The sequence below is a fragment of the Helicoverpa zea genome, chromosome 2 (assembly GCF_022581195.2).
Source record: "Helicoverpa zea isolate HzStark_Cry1AcR chromosome 2, ilHelZeax1.1, whole genome shotgun sequence".
NCBI lineage: Eukaryota > Metazoa > Arthropoda > Insecta > Lepidoptera > Noctuidae > Helicoverpa > Helicoverpa zea.
The window spans coordinates 10,162,093-10,185,266 of NC_061453.1; the positions used below are offsets into that span (position 1 = coordinate 10,162,093).

The 23,174-nt window shown below is 36.7% G+C and overlaps 3 protein-coding genes across 3 annotated transcripts; 1 reads left to right on the plus strand and 2 right to left on the minus strand.

The window, feature by feature from the left end:
* Positions 1-1,022: 1,022 nt before the first annotated feature.
* LOC124644870 (importin-5) lies at positions 1,023-13,953 on the minus strand. Its single transcript, XM_047184511.1, has 18 exons — positions 13,801-13,953; positions 12,753-12,986; positions 11,397-11,539; positions 9,324-9,522; positions 8,239-8,364; positions 7,366-7,577; positions 6,830-7,061; positions 6,042-6,185; positions 5,727-5,846; positions 5,294-5,489; positions 4,846-4,998; positions 4,565-4,738; positions 3,969-4,273; positions 3,606-3,746; positions 3,082-3,301; positions 2,649-2,949; positions 2,215-2,428; positions 1,023-2,135 (listed from the first exon to the last, which is right to left on the minus strand). The coding sequence occupies exons 1-18, from the start codon at positions 13,915-13,917 to the stop codon at positions 2,052-2,054; spliced, it is 3,315 nt and encodes a 1,104-aa protein (XP_047040467.1). The 5' UTR covers positions 13,918-13,953; the 3' UTR covers positions 1,023-2,051.
* Positions 13,954-14,231: 278 nt separating this feature from the next.
* Positions 14,232-15,228, plus strand: LOC124644886 (mitochondrial import inner membrane translocase subunit TIM14). Its single transcript, XM_047184536.1, has 3 exons — positions 14,232-14,405; positions 14,626-14,865; positions 14,951-15,228. The coding sequence occupies exons 1-3, from the start codon at positions 14,403-14,405 to the stop codon at positions 15,065-15,067; spliced, it is 360 nt and encodes a 119-aa protein (XP_047040492.1). The 5' UTR covers positions 14,232-14,402; the 3' UTR covers positions 15,068-15,228.
* On the minus strand, positions 15,219-21,995 carry LOC124644878 (growth hormone-regulated TBC protein 1-A). The gene is made up of 6 exons (XM_047184524.1): positions 21,847-21,995; positions 21,582-21,766; positions 20,878-21,144; positions 19,168-19,350; positions 17,502-17,755; positions 15,219-17,232 (listed from the first exon to the last, which is right to left on the minus strand). Exons 1-6 carry the CDS (start codon positions 21,864-21,866, stop codon positions 17,125-17,127), a joined length of 1,017 nt encoding a protein of 338 aa, XP_047040480.1. The 5' UTR covers positions 21,867-21,995; the 3' UTR covers positions 15,219-17,124.
* Between the last annotated feature and the right edge of the window lie 1,179 nt (positions 21,996-23,174).

A 23,174-nucleotide genomic window follows, 5' to 3' on the forward strand; every position in this document is an offset into this window, starting at 1 on the left:
TTATAACGCTAGTTAATAAGAATAATAGTCGGCCACAGATCGCTGGAGATTAATTTGTTTTTCGGAACCATTATTATTATCCTAAAAAAAAGCGTCAGATGACTACTCTCGATGCTACTGATACGCTGGTCATCTATTCTGAATGTGGGGGGGTTAATTTTGAGTTGAATATACTCCCTGTTTTTACATGTCTAGAATATTTAGTTAAGCGGACGGCCTTTATACCACTTGACTAAATTCAGACTTTAATGATATACATTCAAAAAGTTAAAATTCTAATCTATACTAATATTATAAAGCTGAAGAGTTTGTTTGTTTCAACGCGCTAATCTCCGAAACTACTGGTTGGATTTGAAAAATTCTTTAAGTGTTAGATAGCCTATTTATCGAGGAAGGCTATAGGCTACTTTTTATCCGGGTTCGTGCCGAGGTTCCCACGGGATGCGGGTGAAACCGCTGGCAGAAGCTAGTTTCTGATAATTCCCGTTCGGCAACACCTTTCGTTCCTGTAGTCAACAGTGTTGACTAAAGGGTGTTACCGAGTGAGAATAATGCGGAGCCAAATGTCTGTAAGACCGAGAAAAAGTACACGACCGGAGCCGGTCGGCTCCTCTTATTATTTCACACCGAGCGCCTTCGAGCATTCTTAATGTCAAAAGCAGTGCACATGCAAAAATAAACCTTACTACAAATACTAAGTACCTACTCGATTTTCAACGTGTTAAGAATTTCCTCTCCGGCCTGTCTGAACGGACCCTAAAACACATCTTTGGTGAGTCTGGGCGTCAATCTGAAGCAGTGTCGCTTCATCTTTATACCGTCAGCCGATATGATGATAACGATATTTTCCTCATTCATCTTGGTGTGCATGAAAATCTATTCACTAGTTATAGATCGGTCGAATCGAAAGGTGACCTTTCCCTGTATGGTAAGATAAAACACTATTGCCGTCATAATAACTATTATTGTAAATGGGCATGATTTTTTGGTTTATCATGAAACTTTCTACTAAAACAAGCAAATGTGTAATGTCAAATAACTTTTATTTTAGTTAAACAAAGAAATGTATATATAATATTATATATATTTATTGAATAAAATTATATCTTATAAACAGACATGACGCCTCGTCCATCGCGAGTATCAGCCACCAAATTCCCATCATAGCCGAAATATGGCAAACTATATAATAAAACGTAAATGCAGACGGCCCAATTGTTTCCAAAACATTTATTTTCATAATAAAAGAAGACGTGAATAACGTTCTACAACAAAATGTTAACCTAGCTGCAGTGCCTTTAGGCCCGATACAGTCTCTACTTCCGTACAAGCTCTCAATGTGTCACCAACATTTTCCATTATGAAAAAGGCGAGGTATAAACGCAAAAGTGATAAAGTAAAACTTTATACGAACAAATAACTATCATTATAAAAATACTATTTAATCCACGAAGGAGAAACAATAAGTGTCGGTACATGATAAAACATGTAAGGCTGAATATAATAATGCGTATACGCCTAACATTTCTTTTATAATAACTTCAATAATCTTTTAAATATTTTCTCATCATAAAAAATTGGACCATCCCCATTATAGTTGCTTACAAAATACCGACATTAAGAAAAACAACTACATATAAAGACAATGAATATGCTCAAAGAGGTACTAACACTTTTATGGCTCAAGCATGAAGTAACTTCAAAAATTATATAGTATAAAAATATATCACAGCAATTTAAGTTAGCCCAACTGATATTTTGCTGAGTGAGATCGAAGAAAAATAATCCTCGAAAGGAAAGAACAACTCGTTAAATACAGTTTACAATATTATAATTTATCTGATATCAGTCATTTCATAAAACTGGGTTTAAACTCGTCTAAATGACAAAGATATATTTTCAATTACAACATACAACTTTTATACACATAGTAATAGTTGGATTGGAGGCGGTCAATGGTTAGTGATGCGCGAGAAATGGGCGTGATGAGGAGAGCGTGACTGCAACGGAGAGCGCAGGTGCCGAGTGCCGAGTCGCGGGCCCGTCCCGCACTAGGTGGACAGCGCCACTTGCAGCGCCTCCTTGTGCTCGCTGCTCAGCTGCATCAGCACAGCGTTGAACAGCTCTGCGTTTGTCTGCGACCATTTATTGTTCCGTTACAAAACATTCTTTTACTGTAAACATTCTTTTTAAATAGTTTTTAGTGATGCTTACCTGTATTTGCCTGACGAGAGCCACCATCTGCGCAAAGACTGGGTTATCAGAGGGCACGGCGTCCCTGAGGAATGCCTCTGCGAGTGTGGCGATGACGTGCTTGGGCGCGTCGGGGGACGCCAGCGCCGCGTGCCCGCTCGCAGCCAGTTCACACAGCAGTGAGTATACATGTGGAGCTTCTTCTGTGTCTTCTGTCACTGGCAACCATGTCAGCCTAAAAACGTAATGATAAGGTATATACATTTTATATACAATGTCAATCCCAGAATATCTTTAAACTATAACAGAGTTATATTTGGCAAAGTAAAAGTTAATATGGAAAATAAAATTCATCACACTGAAGCATGTTATTTAAAATTATTTTTTTGTGTTAACTCCTTTAAGAAAAGAATATAAGTTCCAGCTTTTTAGGTAATTTAGTGAATGTTACTCACCAATGCCTAATAATTTCATCCCTGTCGATCTGCGAGTGGTTATACTTGATGATCTTGGCGACGGCGGAGATGGCGTTCTCTGTGGCGTTGAGGTTCTCGAGGGCGCGGGAGGCGGGGTCGGCCACCAGCGCGGCCAGCAGCGGCACGGCGCGGGCCGCGGCCGCCGCGAACACGGCGCCGCCGAACTGCGCCAGCACGCCGCAGCCGTACGCCGCCGCCTGCCGCACCTCCGCCTCCGGCTCGCGCAGGCCGTTCAGCATCGGCTCCAGGAATATGTCTTGGTACTTCACGCACGCGGGTCCTGTCACCGAATGTTATAATCTTTACTCTAGGTTTACAGATTTATATTTGAAGTCCAAAAAAACGCTTCGTTGTAGAATGTAGGGAACCCCGTACAAGAACGGTACAGTAAAAATTACTGTTTGACACTCACCTCCAAATTCGATAACATCATCGAAAATGCAGATAGCCCACTGGCGGTCGGAGTAGGGGCGGCCGGGGGCGAGCAGCTGCACGAGGTGCGGCAGCAGGCTGTCCAGGTGCGGGAAGAAGCTCTCCCGGTAGGCCGACATCAGCGCGTGCAACACGTCGGCCACGCGGGACAGGCCGTATACATCCTCGTTATCTTCGTCTGCTAGCTGCTCTTCTACAACCTGGATAAAATACATTTATACTATATTATAAAGCTGAAGAGTTTGTTTGTTTATTTGTTTGAACGCGCTAATCTCAGGAACTACTGGTCCGATTTGAAACAAGTAGTTCCCACGGGATGCGAGTGAAACCGCTGGCAGAAGCTAGTAGTAAGATAATTGTCAAGAAAACTAAATTCGTGTGAAAGTGTGTTTATACAAAAACGAGTGTACATTTAGAACACAAAGATACAATGGTACATGGAGACACAACCATAAGTATTATTTGTTCTATGTTATAAACAACATCAATTTCAGTGAGGCTCACCTCATCGTAATCTTCGTCAGAGCGCTTTTGGCGGCGCTCAGTGGCACGTTCGAAATGTTCTGTCAGTAGTTTGTTGAGGATGCGCAGGACCTCAGCCATCATCTCGTCGGGAAGACATCCACCGCCCAACAGCTCGATACACTACAATCATAATGGAGATTATTTTCTGAACCTTTTCTCTACTAATATTCATCAGTACGATGGAGGAAGGAAAGATGAGCGGAGATGTCATAAGGCAAGTAAGTCAGGGGCCTTCTAGTACATCGAGTAATGTAAGTCGCGTTATGACTTTTCCGTTAGTCATTTTGTTCACCATGATCAGTGCTGAGTTAACCTACCTTAGCGAATACGAGTTTAACATACCTTAGCGAGACTGTTGAGCAGTTCGACCTGCACCTCCTGCTCGGGCTCGGAGTCGATGGCCTTGAGCAGCTCAGGCAGGATGTAGGCCCACATGCCCTGTATGTACTGCGGGCCGCGGATGCGGGCACACTCCAGCAGGTAGGGCAGCGACTCGGCCGCCGCCGTGCGCACGTTGTCGTGGAAGTAGAACTTCAACATCGGCACCATTAGCTTGACTACGTCTTCGGCGTACTCGGCGAACTCTTCCTTCAGCTCGCGGGCGTAGCACACCAGCATGTCGCAGGCAGATGCCTTGTCTTCCAGACCTGACAATTCGTTTTGAAGTTATTTCATTTGTTACAACAATAGAACATATTAGACAGCTAATGCTATTACATAATTATAAAGACCTGTTTGTTTGCTCGTAAAAGCTATAAAACTATTGATTAGAAAAACTTTCACTGTTGGGAAACGAGATTATTCCTGAGTAACACAGGCTATATTTTATTTGGTTACAAGTTCCTCAAAGACGCGAAAAACCCGCTAGTAGTTCGTACTAAAAATGCTGTCTTTTTAGGAATTTATACTTGACCCATATTTAAAATACAATATATTACCGGCAGTCTTGATGCCAAAGTTCTGTTGTTCGCCGAGCGTGACGAAGTGCCAGTCGAGGTCGCCCTCGATGGTCTCCAGATCATCGTTATCAAGCAGCGCCACCTCGGGCTTCATGGCGGCTGTTCGCATCACTGGCTCCATTACCATCGGCAAATACTGAGCGAATTTCTTGCCTGGAACACAACAATTGAAGTTGTTACACAACATTGAAATAAAGACTTATAAAATCAGAACACCAAAGTTGCTATACTTATAATCTATTTATTCAAGTGTAACTTACCCATAATTCTGCAAATACGCGACCACGCGGAAATAAGGTAAGATGTTTGCGGGTCGTCAGCGGGAAGCTGCTCGCCTTCCGTGTGAGTCTTCAGCAGCAAGTCCATTACTTCAGAGGCATCTGATGTGAACTTCTCTTCACCTACAGCCAAACCTGTGGGAACATGATAACCACTTGCTACAAGTATTGTTTAATTAATCCTATATTAGTTACTAGCTTCCGCCAGCGGCTTCGCCCGCGTGGTGTGTTCATAAAAAGTAGCCTATGTGTTAATCCAGGGTCTATCTACATACCAAATTTCAATCAAATCGGCCCAGCCGTTTTTGCGTGATTGAATAACAAACATACATCCATACATTCTCACAAACTTTCACATTTATAAAATAAGTAGGATTCTGTTTCAAATACTAATGAAATTGAATTTACTACATATTCATTTATATCTTACCAATAAGACTGACGCACTCAATGGTCTTGCCGCGAAGCATTTTAAGCTCGTCGGTTGTAGCATTAGCAATGATGTACTTGAGGCAAGGCATCAACCTGTCGTAGTAGATCACAAAGTCCTTCTCAACGGTGTCGGCCACGGACGCGATCGTCGTCACTATTTGTTCCAGCACCAATTTCGTACCGCGTTCCACCAACTACATCATAAAAGTTAATTATTATTCTTTTATTTACAACATAATAGTAAAAATGACATTATTGCTTGACATATTATTAAATGTATGTGAACTGAGATCCATATCTCTCTACAGAGGGAGAAACGGAGCAAATGCCACATTTAATCTGCCAATGCTATGGAAGTGATTTAACCATTGAATGAGTTATACCACTAACGAACATTGGGTACAAGAAATCAAAGCAATCTTGATATCTACCTCCTTGAATTTGGTGGTCAAAATCAATTCCAACTTGCTCATCAAAGGATCCAGATACTGAGTCAGGATTGGTTTAGGACAATCTTCACTGAAGTTTACTAAAGCAGCGGCCGCGTGAGCCTGAAAGAGGAATAAGGCGTGTTATTAACCTTGCATTAAGTATATACGGTCATAGTATTCTAGTTATAAGGTTGTTTTATGACCTGACTTTATGTAGGATGTACATTTCTCTGTTCTATTGTCTTATATCTTCCTCCTACACAAAATCGGTCACCGATTTTCGGGAAGCCAGCCTTAATTAAAGGGTTACGTTACCTGCACGCGGGGGTTAGCATTGTCATCGAGCACCATCAGGAGGCCGGGCACCACCTTGTCATGGAACTTCTTCTCGAACACGGGAGCGAAGTCGGTGGACATCTGACCCACGGCATTGCATGCAGCGTAACGTACGCGGGGATGCTACAAGAAACAGGGAAACACATAGATTAGAAGACAGAAGTACAGATTAAAAAATAAATTGAAAATTTTGTCCCTGCAGCTGGCTACGAGCTTTCGTATGCATCCTTAACACCTTTTTCATAACAGAGGCCTAATATTATTCATACTAGTCATGCAACAGTCATACGAGAATACGAGATCATGATGTAACTGTCTGTGAACTGAGATCCGTGACTTTCTATCAAATAGAGAGAAATGGAGCAATTGTCACATTTAATCTGCCAATGCTATGGAAGTGATCTAACCTTTGTAATGGTTATACCACTAACGAACATTGGGTTACCAAACACAATGGACAGTTGAAACGCTTATTTACAAATATGAGACCTGTGACATCATGTAACAATAAATGAACAATAGTTTGCTTTTAGAGCGGAGGTGCCGTAACGGAAAATAGCGCGTCAAAATGCGGGTGAGCGGGGGACGAGGAACGTTACTGTTTTCGCCTTTATATGCGTTCTTTGGACTCGAACATTTTTTATAATACCAAAAATCGTTGAAAGATGACTCAAAGAGCCCGAACACCTCGTTAGTTCACTCGTAATTGATCGTTTTGGTCATGACCACCCTAAAAAATTAACCTAGAAGGCTTCATTAGTACTTACAGGGTCAGTAAGATAGTTGAGGACAGCAGAGACAACTTGGTCAAGCATCTGTTCCATCTGCTTGTGGCAGCCCTCGCCAGCTGAAGACACAGCCATGAGAGCGGCGTGACGGCGGCGCCAGTCTTCATGGTGCAACATCTCCGGCACCTGGCCGACGATCAGACCCAGCATGGTCTTACCACCCAAGCCGCAGCACATACGGTCCAAAGCTGATTCAGCAGCTACGTAATTTCTGTAAAAAAATATGCCTTGTAAGATTAAAACTATTCATATTACAATTTTTTACCATTTGTAAAGGTTATTTTGAAACTTGAAATGTAATCAAGGGACTGACACCCAAGTGTATAAGGAACACCGAGTGCTAATTATCTTGTTGTTTTCTCTAGTAAAATTCTTTACAGCTGCATCATTAGACAGAGCCATGGTCAGAGAATTTTACAATATCCTATTGTGATGTCATAATTAGATAATGCTGAAAAATATTTTTCTTATTTATGTCATGGTTTGATTGGGAATCGCTTGGTGACAATACTAACTGTTCGTTATCGTCCTCGGCGGCGTCATCTTGCATGGACCAGTCGGGTTCGTCATCGAGCTCGCACATCATCTCGAGCACGAGGGGCGTGAGCATGCTGACGCCGTTGGGCACCTGCTTGCGCACCATGGCGGGCGCGGTCTCGCACAGCGTCACCATCGCCTCCAGGGCCAATTGACGCCAGTTATCCTCTGCGTCAGTGTCGCCTACCACCTAATGTACAAAAAAAATGTCAACTTTAACTAACTATCAACTTCCCAAGTCCCTCATCTATTGGTGAAACAAAACACTGCGCAACAATGTTTGCTAAACATCGTTTTGATATTATGCGCTTGTCAGTTACACATTGTTATGAAAGAATGTAATCAAAGGACTGACACTCAATTGTATAAGGAACAAAGAGTGCTAATTATCTTGTTAATTGCTCTAGTAAGATCCATAATGGCTGTATCATTGAATATAGCCACTTATAAGTGAATCTTACAGTGTATTTTGTATAGTAAACATTATAATAGTTTATAGTTATTCCTTCCTAAACAATAAATATTCATCAATGTAAAATATTGTTATGGATAAATAAGTTACATACATTATTAATATTAATTCATTTCTATTTCATTACAATAAGTCTACGAGATATCACGCGATTCAAGGGCAAATTATGTGCGTCATAATCGAAAATGGCAAAAAAAGAAATATTAAGGTTCGTCCCACATAATGTCGGCGCGACTCGGCGATATTTATGTCTGGTCCGAAATAAACGAACTTGAGTACCATTTTACAGAAAACTGTTTCAAGCTTACCAGCCGCGCCTTAATGAAACTTCCTTCTCTCGCTATTACCTGTACTGGATTTAAATAGATTTTTTACTAACCTTAATGCACACTTGGAAGATGGGCTCGAGTTGCGGACGCAAGAATTTTGGAGCAGATTCAGCCAGTTCAATTAGAACTTTAAGAGCAGAATCATCATCACTTTTCTCAATTGATTGTACAACAACCTGTAAAAAAATATTTTTTTATAGACTACTACTTTTTAAGTTCGAACTTTGGAAAAATTTGTAGATGGTAAATGTCTTGAGAAGTACTATCAAACTCCATTCTATTGAGAATGGTGTTAGCGAAATTCCAAATTTAATATTGCACATACTGGCAGTACCACACTTTAAAATAAAATGGCTACGTAAATGATGTGCGGGAGCCGAACTCCAATTATTCCTAATGACCATGTAACTTAGATTAGAACTACTATAAATTATGAATGGCGTTTCTGCGGCTTGCAGTTGAGATGCTTGTCGCATTTTTGTATTATGCACAGATAGGCATGATTCAAAAACTTTTTTACTGTTCTTCAACGTCTGCGCCGATTTTAGATGCGATTGTTTTGAATAACAGCGATAACAAAAGTAATAAAATTGTTTTTTTTTTACAGTAGACACGACTGAATTATAGTCGTCAATACGCTAACCATAAGTTTTGATTTTGAACCACCATACATATTTAGCAAGTTGAATCAACGCTTTTGAATGAATTATATAGTTATTTTATCTGAAAAAAATACGATAAAACGAACTTTCTATCTCAAATACGTAAGTATATACGTCTATCAAAGTTCCGCCGGTATCAATACAATAGAGTGATAAAAATCAACTATCAAGCACAGTCAGTCTAAAAATAGAGCCAATTGTGATCATTCAATGTCGAATTCATGGCGCTTTGAATACACAAGTGGCCAATTACAATTGCGTGCCATAAACTTATGATTTTCCAATTATTTTTCATTACTTACACATTACCATTACAGCAACTGTTTTGAAAATATTTTCATAAAGCTTGTTTATCCAATGAATAGTGAATTTGCAGTAAAATTGTCTTACGCTTATCGTGTCTTATGCGTAGTGACGCTAAACGCTCATCATCTTATTAGAAACAATAACAAACTTTTTGAGTAATGACCAACCTGCATCAATGGAAGCAGTAAATCACTGAAATGTTTGTGTATGGCAGGCTCTTTGTCGTGAAGCAGAATGAAAGCGCCTACGGCCTTCACGGCCTGAACTCGGAGAGCCTCCGATGTGGATTGGAGAGCGGTCAGCAACATGCGCTTGATAACAACCAGGTTCTCATTCTGACGGTGCCCAAACACACCAGGCACTGACCTGTATTACAAACATTTCAAATCTAGACTAGTACAAAACTAAATAAACTCTATTTCAAAATCTACAAAACCATTTTATTTAAAACTTAACGTTATAAATTACTTGGCATTCAGCCAACTGTGCATTATACTTCGGCCGTTCAGAGAATGCGTTCCTGACACCTATCAGTTAGTCACGACTAGTGATGGGCACAACATAACACTGAGTTCGTTACCGTTCCTTCAAAATGAACCGCCGCATTATTTTAAGATTATTTTCGTTTTAAATTGGCGGAATCATTTGTTTTATATTTTAGTTATTTAAGTGGAAACCAAAAAAAGGTAATATTCATATAATAAAATTGTTTTATTTATTCTTTGTTACAAGTACATTGAATTGAATGTGCGAACAGAATATTAATCAGACTCCGATTTGCTTGAGGAGGTGGTGTCTTCATCATCATCTTCGCCTACATGTATAATTATATTATTATCAATAACAGAATCAATCCTGATATCTCGGTCTAACAAAAGCCGGGTAATCAAATAAAAACAGATCGAAAACACTTGAAAAACGTGGTCTATGCGCACGAAACGACAACGGACGACTCAAAGAGTAAAGTAATATATAGGGAAAAGAGAGCCCACTCACGTGTTATTCTTGCAACCCAATTTGACAATGCGCCATCTTTCTCTAAATTGGCCCCGAACTACCTACATAGCTATAGCTATAAAAATATTATAATTATGCATCATATTCATAACATTTTCTATTAGGGTAAGTAGCACCATATAACTATAACATTGGTTATCGTTATAGTTACATGGTGCTACTTACCCTAATAGAAAATGTCATCGTTAATATAGTAAAAGGTCGAAGGAAAACAAATAATTATTATATATTACTTTTTATTTACGCGTGTATGCGGAATGCAAAAAACCGCCATATTGATATTATTATGATCGGTTTTGTTAAGTTACTTGGAATACTGACACCAGGTCTTTTTAGATGAAATTTGATATTTGTGCTTTTTTAAACCGTATTTAATTTATTCGCCTATTATATCTTTTTTTAAAGTGTCTAATATTTTCCTCATACTTTTCTCTAATTAATATTGCATAAATAATTTTATATTAACAAACAAAATCGATTATAGTGTAGTGCCATCTGTTGGTAATTTAAGGTATCTTTTAGATAGTAAATAGTTTCCGGGCCAAATAAAAGGTGGCGACTCTTCGTTTACTTAGCTGTCAAAATGTACGGAGTGTCCTCCCCCTGGGACGACTGTTTTAGCGTCACAAAATGGCGGCCCATAACGCCATTTGGGGTTACCATTTTTAATCTAAGTATAAAAATGCGGTTTGGTCATAGTTTTATTTTTATATTTCATAAACGTTATAATTAAGTCTTATAGTCCATTATTTTCCAATTCTTAAAAAGAAAATCAAAACGTATTATTTTATATTATAACTGTATAAGAACAGATTACGATACTTGCCTGTTATTTTTAGCACAGCACTACAAAATATAAACCGCTGACATAACCTTGTAATAGCGCAGTATAGATTTAGAAAAATATTGTTTACCAAGTTATTTGACACTCAGTTTGGCACAAAATTATAACATTCATTGATTATTGATATAATAATGTTGTTTTAATGCTCCTCAATTGTTAAAACGGTAAACAACCAGCAAAAATATTTTTATCGTAACTGCAACGCCATTGCAAAGTTACGTCGTCAGTTCAATCGCGACGTGTCAGGAACGCATTCTCTGAATGGCCGAACTATAATAAAACAAAGAAGTACACTATTATAAAAGTGGTTTAAAATAAATTGACAACCCAAACATTTATTGAGTAGGTACATATTAGACAAAGATAAATGAATACTTACGTGAACATTCTAATACCAGCCTCTTGGATGTTGGGGTCCTGGGCACCAGCGCAGTTGAACATGAACTGAAGGAATTCTGGCCATTGGTTAACACCATCATCATCTATGTGGTTTCTAGCCAATTCTGATACAACATCGCAGATCTAAAGGGACAAATGTTTAGCATGTTATATGTTGCACCTAAATAAATGTTTTAAAATTGAACTTATTTTAATAAATGTCTTAAGAAGTACTATCAAACTCCATTCTATTGAGAATGGTGTTAGCGAATTTCTAAATTTAATATTGCACATTCTGGCAGCAACACACTTTACGGTAAAATGGCTACGTAAATGATGTGCATAAATTAAAACTATGCTCTGTATGTATCTAACTTTTTTTCTTTTTTAATCAATATCACAAAATCAGCAAATAATGACATCAATAAAATGATTATGTGCATGTAAATAATGGTGCAAAGTTTAAAGTGCACTGATAAAATAATTTATACTAATATGCAAGTAATTAAATAGGTCACCTGATGACCCTTTTAAATTTTTTATTGGTGACATTATAAAATTATAGATAACACAAATATGAAATAATAATAAAATCGCCTATTATTGTCCTTCTACCAATGATATAATAAATTTTACTACAAAAAAACATTTCTCAAATAAATAATCCATTATTTATTTTATTAATCTCTTTAATTCTAATGTATGACAAACACACACTTTAAAGAAAAGATCAAACAAATTCTAAATGATGATTTTTTTATGGCTTCAAGCTTCATTGTAGGCAGTTGGAATGCGGATGAGTCATCACCCAGTTTATACTATACTTAGGATGGAATGAAATTAGATTAAGAGTACCCACTGATTCAGTGCATGACTCAATACACCAATTAACAGTTGTACAACTGATAATTTTGGGGAAATAACTGATTATTTTTTATAGAGGTCTACCTAGTATGCATAATTATTATTAGTAATGATATCTGAAGAACTAAATCTATATTTAAGATATGAACAGCTTAATATTGATAAAAAGACTTCCTCATATTTTTTCTCACAAAAGAAAATTCATTTATACTTTTCTAGCATCTGATCTTGACCTAAAAAGCTGTTACAAGAGGTTGTGAAGTCTTTTAGAGATTATCAGTCCGCAGTTTATATGTCAAGTGTTAGACTCAAAGGCAAGAGTGCTAAGTCACTGTTTTGAGAGTGCCAACTTTTTTTGAGTATTTCATAGATGAAGATAATATCTCTGCCTGTTATTTATTTGAAAATATGTTTATTTTGTAATCAATTATATTAATCAATTATATTAATTTCTATAAATCTAATAATAATCATATTTTTTGGGGACACTTACCTTGCGCCGCAGTTGCTGGCTCACTTCCATTTGCAGTGTGAGAAGTAACTGCTCCCTGAGTACTGTCTGCTGTTCAAATGGCAGCTTCGGGAAGAACTCAAAGAATTCTGCACTGAGCAGTCTACGGAGCAGCACAGCTGCTGTTTGCCGTCCTTCTTCACCAACATCTGCATTTTGGATCGCGCCCACCAAGTGTACCACTTTTGTTTCAGTTGGAATATTATTGTATGCTTCCTGTTTGATGAAAATATAGATATTACGAAAATGTTATGACTTATTTTCTGGAATTTCAAAGTAACTAAGAGTTTAGTTTTTTTTTGAGGATTTATTTAATTAAAAAATACATGATAAATAGGTTGATAAAATACATGAGATCTTTTAAAAGTAATTTGTTTTGCTTCATAAACATTACAAGTGCATTTTGGTACAAAACAATGTTGTGTAATAATTGTTTTTTAAAGGCTTTCATGATTACTTGTTAAGAAACAGTTTAGTGCACAATATAAAATTTAATTTCTAGTTTTGTGAACAAGTTACTCAGCTGTAAAATGATGATAACATAATTGTTAAATGGATTAACTGCTTTTTAATTTGTACTAGCATATAAAACAGTTAAGGTAGGTACTACAAGGAAGTTCCTGTCTTAGTTCTCTTATTTCATGAAAATATCAGTGCAGTAAAAACATGATGAAAAAGGCGCAAAAAATCTTTTCGTTTATTGCACCACATGTACGATTGAATTGAACGTTACCCCGGCCACAACCGCAACAATAGAGACGGTTAAAAGCGGTTCTCTTATACGTAAACATTTAAGGATTTATTTAAAGTACTTGCTTGGATTGTGCGTATTTCAATTTTTCATTAATGTTGACAGTAATTTATGCACTATCAGAACTTGTAAATCATTGTTTTAGAAGTAACATCAAAAAATCCTCCATGACCACGTTTTGACACGAGGCTGGCAGAAAACGTTCACAATAAAGGCCGGTCAATTTGTAAGTTTTTTCGCAATTATAGTAGTAAAACATGAAAAACAACAAGTACTTACTTCTGCTTGGGATCTGATGTCGTTATCGGTTGATAATAAAGTATTTAGTAACTGGTAAAATTGCGCCTGATCTCCTGCCATGTTGAACCTCTTCGAAAAGGCCCAATTTTTTTTCATAAACTTTTATCTGGCTGGTCACTTCACTTCGCGCAATCGGGTTGCCAGTATTTTTATTGCCACTTTAGTCGATGAGTTGTCCGCAAGGAATAGAAATCGTCACAGTTTCATAGAACAATATTATTGTTTATGAAGTATCTATACGTCATAATAAAATGGACGTGATATTGAAGTTTGCGCAATGATTTTTGCGCCAAATTGTGTTGCATTGTACAATACACATTTTGTGATATCGTGCAATTATATCGATCGTCTAGGGAGCGCCTTATACGGTGATCGATGCTCTATGCTAAGGACCAGAGACAGTAGATTTCTAAATTTAACGTCAAAGTCACTGAACTGTCAATATCGATATCATAAAATGCGTTTTACTCATCTTCAGCAATATTTATATATTTTGTGAAATACTTGGAAAGAAGTATGCGATATTTGCAAAATTATTAGCTAGCTTAAAGTACAACACCTTAAATTATTACAAAACTACAATGGTACGTATTTTTAAATGCTACCTAACATTTGTAAAATGTAGTTTTTTAATCAAATGTTAGTTTTATTTAACCTCGCTAGTGTTAAACTACAAGATTTTGCTGGCAAAAACCTGAATTTTGATAACCTTAATGGGTATCTTGCATGTACTTGGAAATCTTCGTTTCAAACATTTGTATATCTTAACTTTACATAACGAAATTGTTCTATAAATTTCCACAGGCAAGTTCAGTCATACTGGCAGGCTTGGGGATGGCAGCGGTTGGCTTCGCGGGTCGCTACGTCTTACGACAGATGCCTAACGCCTCTTCTAAATTTGCTGAAGCTGTAAAAAACTTACCTAAGTTCGATGCCGAAAGCTTGGCTAATTCTAAATATTATAAAGGAGGATTTGAACCGAAAATGACCAAAAGGGAAGCTGCTTTAATTCTGGGTGTTAGTCCTACAGCAAACAAAGCTAAGGTATGTTCTTTTGTGTAATATTATGGACTTCCAATTGTTGATAGACAGAGTCCCACTAATTGATACCAAACTTATTAATTTTCAGATAAGAGATGCACATCGGAAGATAATGTTACTAAATCATCCTGATCGTGGAGGATCACCCCTGATAGCTGCTAAAATAAACGAAGCTAAAGACCTATTAGAAAGTGGGAAGTCATAATGCCTTATTTTGGTTTAAATTCAGTGTAAATAGTTGAACAATGCTCTAGAACAATTAATTTCGAAGACATAAATATTTAGTTAATTACCTGAAAGATTGTAGCTACATTTAGTACTTTGTTTTAAGGGTAATTATAAATAAAATTCATTTGAACATCTCAATAGTCTATTCTGTCACAATGAACATCCAAACATATACTATGGAGTATCCTAACACAGTTAATTGGAATCAGGCAGAACAGCTTGCTAATCACAGCACAATACACAAGGATCCAAGAGAAACCATCAAAACTGTATTTTTTATAAAAATACATTTACACATTCTACAATAATGAATGTGAAACTTTATGAGAGAGTACATTTTATAAACCCTACTCACTAGTGACCTTTGCATTATGATTACCGATTAGTTGAATTTGAAAGCAATTTTACTACAAATATAATAAAGTATTACGGGAACATTATAATTTTTGTTTGGCTTGAAAAGCTTGTTGATATAACAGATTAATAATTTATTTTGCTAGATATAATTATAATTATGTGGCACAATGCTACATGATGCAAACTTGAAATGTCTACTGATCAACTTATGGCAGTGAAAATTATACTGCAGTACATTGCAAGGTCTGCATGAAACGTAGGTGCAATGTCTCTGCAGTTTATATTAATGGATATGTGATAATTATTGTCACATTTAGGTATCAACTAAATGATGCATGGTCCTAGAGAGTATTAAGCCTAATTGTGTATTGACAATGTGAATGTGTACACAAGCAGAATATTAGGGAACATTAGGAATACATACATTTTCATAAAATGATGTATTCTTGTATGACAGGACCTATTCTCATTAACACAGACAATTTTGAGCAAATAATTTACTAACTGCGTAAAAATATAATTCAAGCCATTTAAACCTAAAGATGTAGCAAAAATATGAACTATAAAGATAAAGGTGGTTTGAAATATTCTATTAATGTTGTGTAGATATTTTGTATTCAGTTTATATTTGAAAAGAGTTGTGTATTTATTAATATCATTGACTATTTCATTTTTGTAGCTACTTGGTAAAGTTGAATATTTTAAATATTTAGAAAATGTAATACCTAGCACCTAATTTACTCAATGACATATAGAAAAAATATATGCATTATGCAAATAAATAAAAAAAAAAAACTTACAAATGATAAAGTTGGCAAAGCCATAACTAGATGTAACTATGAAAATATCAATAATTAACCTACATTATTATTTTATATTACTAAATGTTTGTTCATCTAGGAAACTGAATCCATTTATAATGTAATTTTATGTTGCAACAAGAACAACACAAATAATTAACATGTCATGTTTAATTTAGAAATTATTTATGTAATAAAATGCTCACATTGTTCATACCCTACGTAATTATTACAGGTACATAACTAATCAACTGACGCTTAAATGAACAACAAAAATAATACTATTACAAAAATACTTTAATGATATGCGAAACAACATTATAACTTAATAGTAACTTAGCAAAAGTCAATTGCAAATATGCATATAAGGCTAAGTGCACACTACAACATCGTAAACACCAGTTGTACATATTGTAATGGTACATTAGTCTCAGGAGATTGTCATGACTGCTGGAAATAAAAGTCCTTCCCGTAAATCCAGTACTTCGCTGGTTCCAATGAAGACCCACTAAACATGCAACGCTATAAAGACTAGTAAGGTTTGTACAAAATCGCAACAAGCTAGATAAATATACTTTTGATTCATAATAACGGCGATAAAAACGAGCGCCATGTTATAAAAAAGCCTTCAAAATAACTGAACAAGCTATCAATGTAAATAATTCAATAGCTTATTGCTAATTTTTCGAATAAAATTTCTAATATCTCAGGGCAACCTAATGACAGTGAATTAAATGTTGAGACCTCATTTATTTGTTGTTAAAAAGTATAGAGATCAAAAATATATGTTGTCATTTATAAGTAGTTGTTAAGTAGTGGTGTAACATGTACAATTTGGTTGTGGATTGAGATCAGGTGGAGCGCGGGCGCCGAGCATTCACCGCGGCGGCTCCTTCTGTTGCTGCTCGCGACGCTGCTTCGCGAACCTCGCTCTCAGTTTGATTATAGTTGCGTTGGAGAGTGTGCCAGGTACTTTGAAGATTGACTGTAAAACAGAAACAACAGTTAGCGATCTTGTCTTATAGACACACATATTTAAATTAGAAAATTCTTTGGAAAACTTTTTAGATGCTAGTGAAATCAAATTCGAATGTGAGTTAGTTTGTAACAAAGTCACGCTTAACGTATTGAGCCAATTGAGATGAAATTTCGTATGAGGATCCACTATTTATCTGGGCTGGCCTAGTTTCTTCGGAAAGCGAACAAAGTCCCGGGCAAAATCTTGTAAGAATTTAAATATTTTCTAAAACCCACCTGCATAAACTCATGACAGTGTAACGCACTGGCGTTCTTCACGATAGCTTTAAAGCACTCCGCCAGGGAGGTGAAGTCGTTACAGGACATTATCTCAGCTCGGTTGTTCTTGATCAGGGTCAGACACACCCGGAACAAGATCTTCGAGCCCTCGTAGAACAGACAGTCCCATATCCGCAGGACTGTCTCTATGGGTAGTACTTCGGCGAATAGGCAGACGAACCATTTGGTTGTTATTACTGCCCATGGGAGTCCTGAAAAAAAATAATTAAATGAAGATATTAAGTTAGGATTTATTTTGTAAGTTGTCGAACTCGAATATGCATAATTATGTTTAGTTGTCATGTCGCAAAGTATGAGAATATCTTTTAAATTGCTAAGCTATCACATTACAACATAGGGTGCTTGTATTTACTGCCCGATCACGTGAACAACTCTTGATTATCCATGTAAATATTGATAAGTTGTAATAACATATATGTATAAATGATAAAATGATTTCGAAACTAATCTGCCGGCGCTTGTAAAAAGCACGGGAGTGCAGATGTAGTTAAAATTTTGAGATAAGAAGTGGGTACCTATCACTATCTATTTTATTTTTGTTCCACAATATAATTATTATGTTTTACACACTATGCATCTAGCTGCATCCGGTTAGACTGGAAGTAGACCCCAACATAGTTAGGAATACGTAAATTATTATAAATGTTTAATATCAGGGGCCCGATTCTACTAATTTTACTTAAGCAGCATACGATTCACGTTCGACTCGATTCGACTGCGATCCAATCCCGACTCGATTACGATTGAAGCGTATGTGGCATTCCGCTATTTTTTCTTTGAAATAAACGTTTTTATCCTTTTCTGTCATTCAATAATGAATCATTTTGTCTGCAAATGATTTACGATTGCAAAATGATTGTACAGCAAACTACCGTATATACCAAAATCACCAAAAATAGCAGACCAATCGCACACCAATCAAATGTCAATCGAATACGATTGGTCTTTTATTAGTAGCAGAATGCCCGATATGGTTAAAACTGCTATTGCGATCATATTGCGATTCGATTTCTATTAGATTTTGACATTATTAACTTAGGAGAATCGGGCCCCTGCAAAGACTGTTGGGTTTGTTTGTTGCGCCACTTCTTCTTCCCAGCTTCGGTGCTGTCTTTTGTAAATTTCTAACGTTAGAAAAGTGCTGTTTTGCAGCCAAGTTTGAATAAACGAATTTTGATTTTGACTGGCATGTTCTTAAAAAAAAATATTGAGCGTGTGATGTATATGATTATTTTTCATATCTTAGAAAAGGTACGTATCAATAGATAGCAGTTATCATTACCAGTCAGATTGAACGTAACTCCAGCTTGTGAACTACTTCAAACAACACTGATTGTTGGATTACTGTACTGATAAAGATACTAAGTCAAAATATTTATAACAAAAAAGTTAGGTACTTTTAAAAAAATCTATAAAGTTAGATAGAAATTAATCACTTTGATTATTGTGCAATTTTCCATGATGGTACTAAACTACCTACACCAAAACAGGGCTTTAAAAATATAGATAGTCTAGAAAAGCAAAAAATCTAGATAAATAAAGAATTGTAAGCCTATTATCTTTTTAACTATAACTTAAATAAAGCACATAGATATCAACATACCCAGATTAATAACATGTTGGTGCACGTCGGGCACTTTGGTTTTGACTAGTTCGGACAGCACCTCTATGTCTACGATGAGGCCATCCATTGTCCGCGTGTAGTAGTCCGGCAAGATCTTCTCAACTAGCACTTTTAGCAGCCAGAATGATGTTTCTTCGCTTTTTGTTGCCAGTAGCAGTAAACCTGAAAACATAAAGACAATAATAAATGTACTAATTCTGTAAAGCTGAGGAGCATGTTTCCTTGTACATGCTATATATTCTCAGTAATGTATGCTCAGGAACAACTGGTCCAATTAGAACATACTGTTATATAGTCAATTTGTGAAGGAAATCTATAGACTAGACTTAGACTATAGAGGAATTAGGGTAAAACCACTGACTAAAGCTAGTTTTGTTGATATACCATTAGCCACAATGTACAAAATGTAGGCAATGTAAAACTTAACATTAGTAAAACCTGTAGTTGTAGTTTTGTCATTACAAATAGACACATCAGTTTTTTGTTTCTATTGTTAGCCATTTAAATTATTATCATTAAATCTATGTTGTGACTACATGTATTCACTATTGTGATAGTCATGTCTATGACCTTGCACACTAGATAATATTTTATACAAAGATCATTCTTACATTATTTTTTATCCACAATAGATTTATATATCTATCAATGTATTACTAGCTAACCTGCAGTTTCAGCTGCTTCCTATAGAAACAAGATACTTCACACATATGCATGAAAATGAAAAGTAGCTTATAGAGTCTTTTGATAAATGGGTTAACAAGGAAATAATTTTACAAATTGGACTAGTAGTTTCTGAGATCAGTAGATTCGACCAAAAAAACTCAGATTTATAATATTACTTTGGATAAGGAGTTAGTCTCCAGGCTTAGTCAATTTAACTATCAATAAAGATGGTGTCTATACTACGATTACAATAACTGTATAATATAATAGTGATAATTCTTTTCTCCATCTATTATGATTAATCAGATAAGTAGTATGATTCACAGGACCCATTAATAACATGGAATTACGCTAATTAACTAAATGGTTATTAAGTTAATGCAAGCCGTCATTGCAGATTGAGGTCACAATTGATTTAATTATATTATTAGACTGTTGCTAATGAATATTGTTAGCAGTGATAAAGTTGTGTTTTCTTGGTAATATGACCAAATTAGCACATTCATGCTGATGCAAGGATTAGCTAACAGGCGAGATAAGAGTTTATACAAATTAATATCTTCACAGTATTTTTAAATGCATGTTGTTATCAGTGTCTGCATGTAAGATAGGTGTGTGTAAAATAGACATTGCAATCAACCAATAGATATACTGCATCAGTATTGAGTAATTTAAAAAAATAACCAATTTGATCCCACTTTGCTAGTTGACCCATGAATCTAAAGCGAAAATGAATAACAGTACTATTGGTGGACTTGACACCGATAATGGGTTCAAGGTCACCTTCTTACTTGTTGAATGATATGCATTTCAAGTATACCATGTCATTTAGTGACAGAATACTAATTTAAAACTTTAAGATTGATTGTCTTGATTGATTTTCTATTGTTTTATAATAAGCAACATACACGAGTTTACAACATTAATTTAATTGACAATTCAAGGACACCTTTCTGCCAATGTTGATGCCTTTCTGTGATGTTTATTACCATTTTAGAAACAAAGATATATGTGAAAACCAACCTGCAATATAATTGAGTCCCTGACAATATCCAACGACCCTGTTGTTGTGTGCGTAAGCTATAAGTATGTTGAACAGGTGTGTCTGGTGGTTGGCCTCCTTAGTAAAATATATGTTATCCGGAAAGGTGCGAGGAAGGTCTGTCTTCACCAGGTCCACCAGCTCCTTCTCAAATGGGCCATCTAGTATTTTTTGGTATAAATCAGGACATTGTTCTTTCATCATTTCCGCTTGAGAAATTGCCATCCATACTGACGGCCGGTGTTCACCTAAAAATAGTTCAAGATGACATTAAGCTGTGAATCACCACTAAGCTGGAATTTTAGGAAAAGATAGTTCTATTTACAGTGTTCAAAAGAATTTCTCATATAGTTTGTGTGCTTAGTGTTTTATGATTGGATTGAATAATCAATAATTTTCATTGAAGGTCATCAGTTAAGATATCAATCAGTTCATCAAGAGGCATTCTGATTTTATTAAACAACTTAGAAGTGAATAAACAATCAAAATTTTACTATGAGAACATTAATCATATGGAAAAACCACTTTTTATCTTTTATACAAAATAAACACTTAGATTATAAGCCTCTTGTTTGTAAATAAATAACACAAGTTGAGTCAAGAGCATGGTATTTAAATGCAGGTCATATAAATGAAAGTGCGGCAAAATTCACACGGCACATAATGTAAACAAAGGAACACTTACTGGGTACTCCTTTGCGAACGTATCTTTTTACAGTGTTGGTGCGTTTGACCGACTTTCCTTCGCCGAGCAGCGTGGACCATTTCTGCGCCCTTGTGGCTAAAACTTTTAAATAATTCGACATGAAGTCCTCATAGCTCTCATAGTCGAAGTCCTCGTGCCTCTCAAACCCGTATTCATCAACCGCACTGAAATAAAAGGCAAATTTAACAAACACTTCTCCACTGCTAAATTATTGAAGACACTCCTAATATAGAAAGAATAGTACCTGAAATTAGATTGAGCCATTGTGTCGCCTGATATTGAATACTAGTCTCTTAAAAAGCATAATATATTGCGAATTATGGTTTTAATTTTTGTAAGATACGCCCCAAATACCCCACTTCGACGATCATCCCCACATGATGAATGAAATATGAATGAACCAATGAATGAATTGTTCAGAAATTTGACAATCTGTTGACATTTTTTCTTACGTTCAAAAATTATAATCGTGCCGTAAATATAAGATTGCGCAATTCGTTTTTAAATATTTTATTTTTATTTAATTTATTAATAGTTTGTTTGTATAATATGCATAATAATGTATGTAAATAATTAACATTTCTTTGAACAAGAAAAGGTTTGAAAAGACTGACAAAAGACAACTAGGACTATTCACACTTTCGCTTCACTATTGCTGGTTATGTCATGCTTATAATTAGTCGATTATTGGTTTTATCGTTTGTCTATTTTTGTCTGTGACTCAATTTTGACATTAGTTTTACAAAATGATCTTATTATAGGGAAACTAAGTATCAAAATATTCATCCGCATCGCTGTCAGCTGGGATCGTGCCCAAAAGGCTGGCTGCATTGCCACGCTGGATGGCAATGCATATCCTTTGACCGAAGTATAGGCCAGCCCTTTGGTCACGAGTGGACTCCACTAATCGCTTACTAATTTCTCGAAAGAGTCTGTGGGCACTTGGGCCCCATGGTCCCAGGGTTTCAACCCCAAACGGCTCAAAAATGCAATTGCCGGTGAGGTTTACATATTTGTGCCGCTTGAGGTTTTCCGCGGCTGCAGCAGCTGCACCGACACAGCTCGCCCTACTGGGAAGGTGGGAAGGTGCAAGGGTGTCGACGCAGGTTGCGTCCCACACCAAAGACCTTCCCATCTTCCAAGGCATTATAGACATCCCGTCTGGTCTCTTGCCATCGTCGCGCGCCAAGCCTCTGGGTTCTAAAATGGCTGGCACTCCGGCGGTGACAAGAGCACGACGGATAATGTCATTTATGCTGGCGTGTCGTGCCATGCGACCAGCACTTTTGCTACAGGAAAGACCATGGTGCCCAAGGCGGTCCACAGATTCACCGCACTGGCAGCGATGTGGAGCCGCAGTGGGAGCGCCGAGGCGTAGGCATGTAGCGAGCCGGAATGTAGTGTCACCCAGCATGGTCCCAACGCTGGGTGACGGCAGTGCGTGAAGCCATAACCCTGACTCCCACTCTCCCACAGCCAGTAGGCGGGCACGCTCAGCAGTATTGACAGATGTTTCAATTAGTTTATTTCTCGTCAATCTGCAGAGCGGCTCGTCCCACTGTCTCTGGGAAG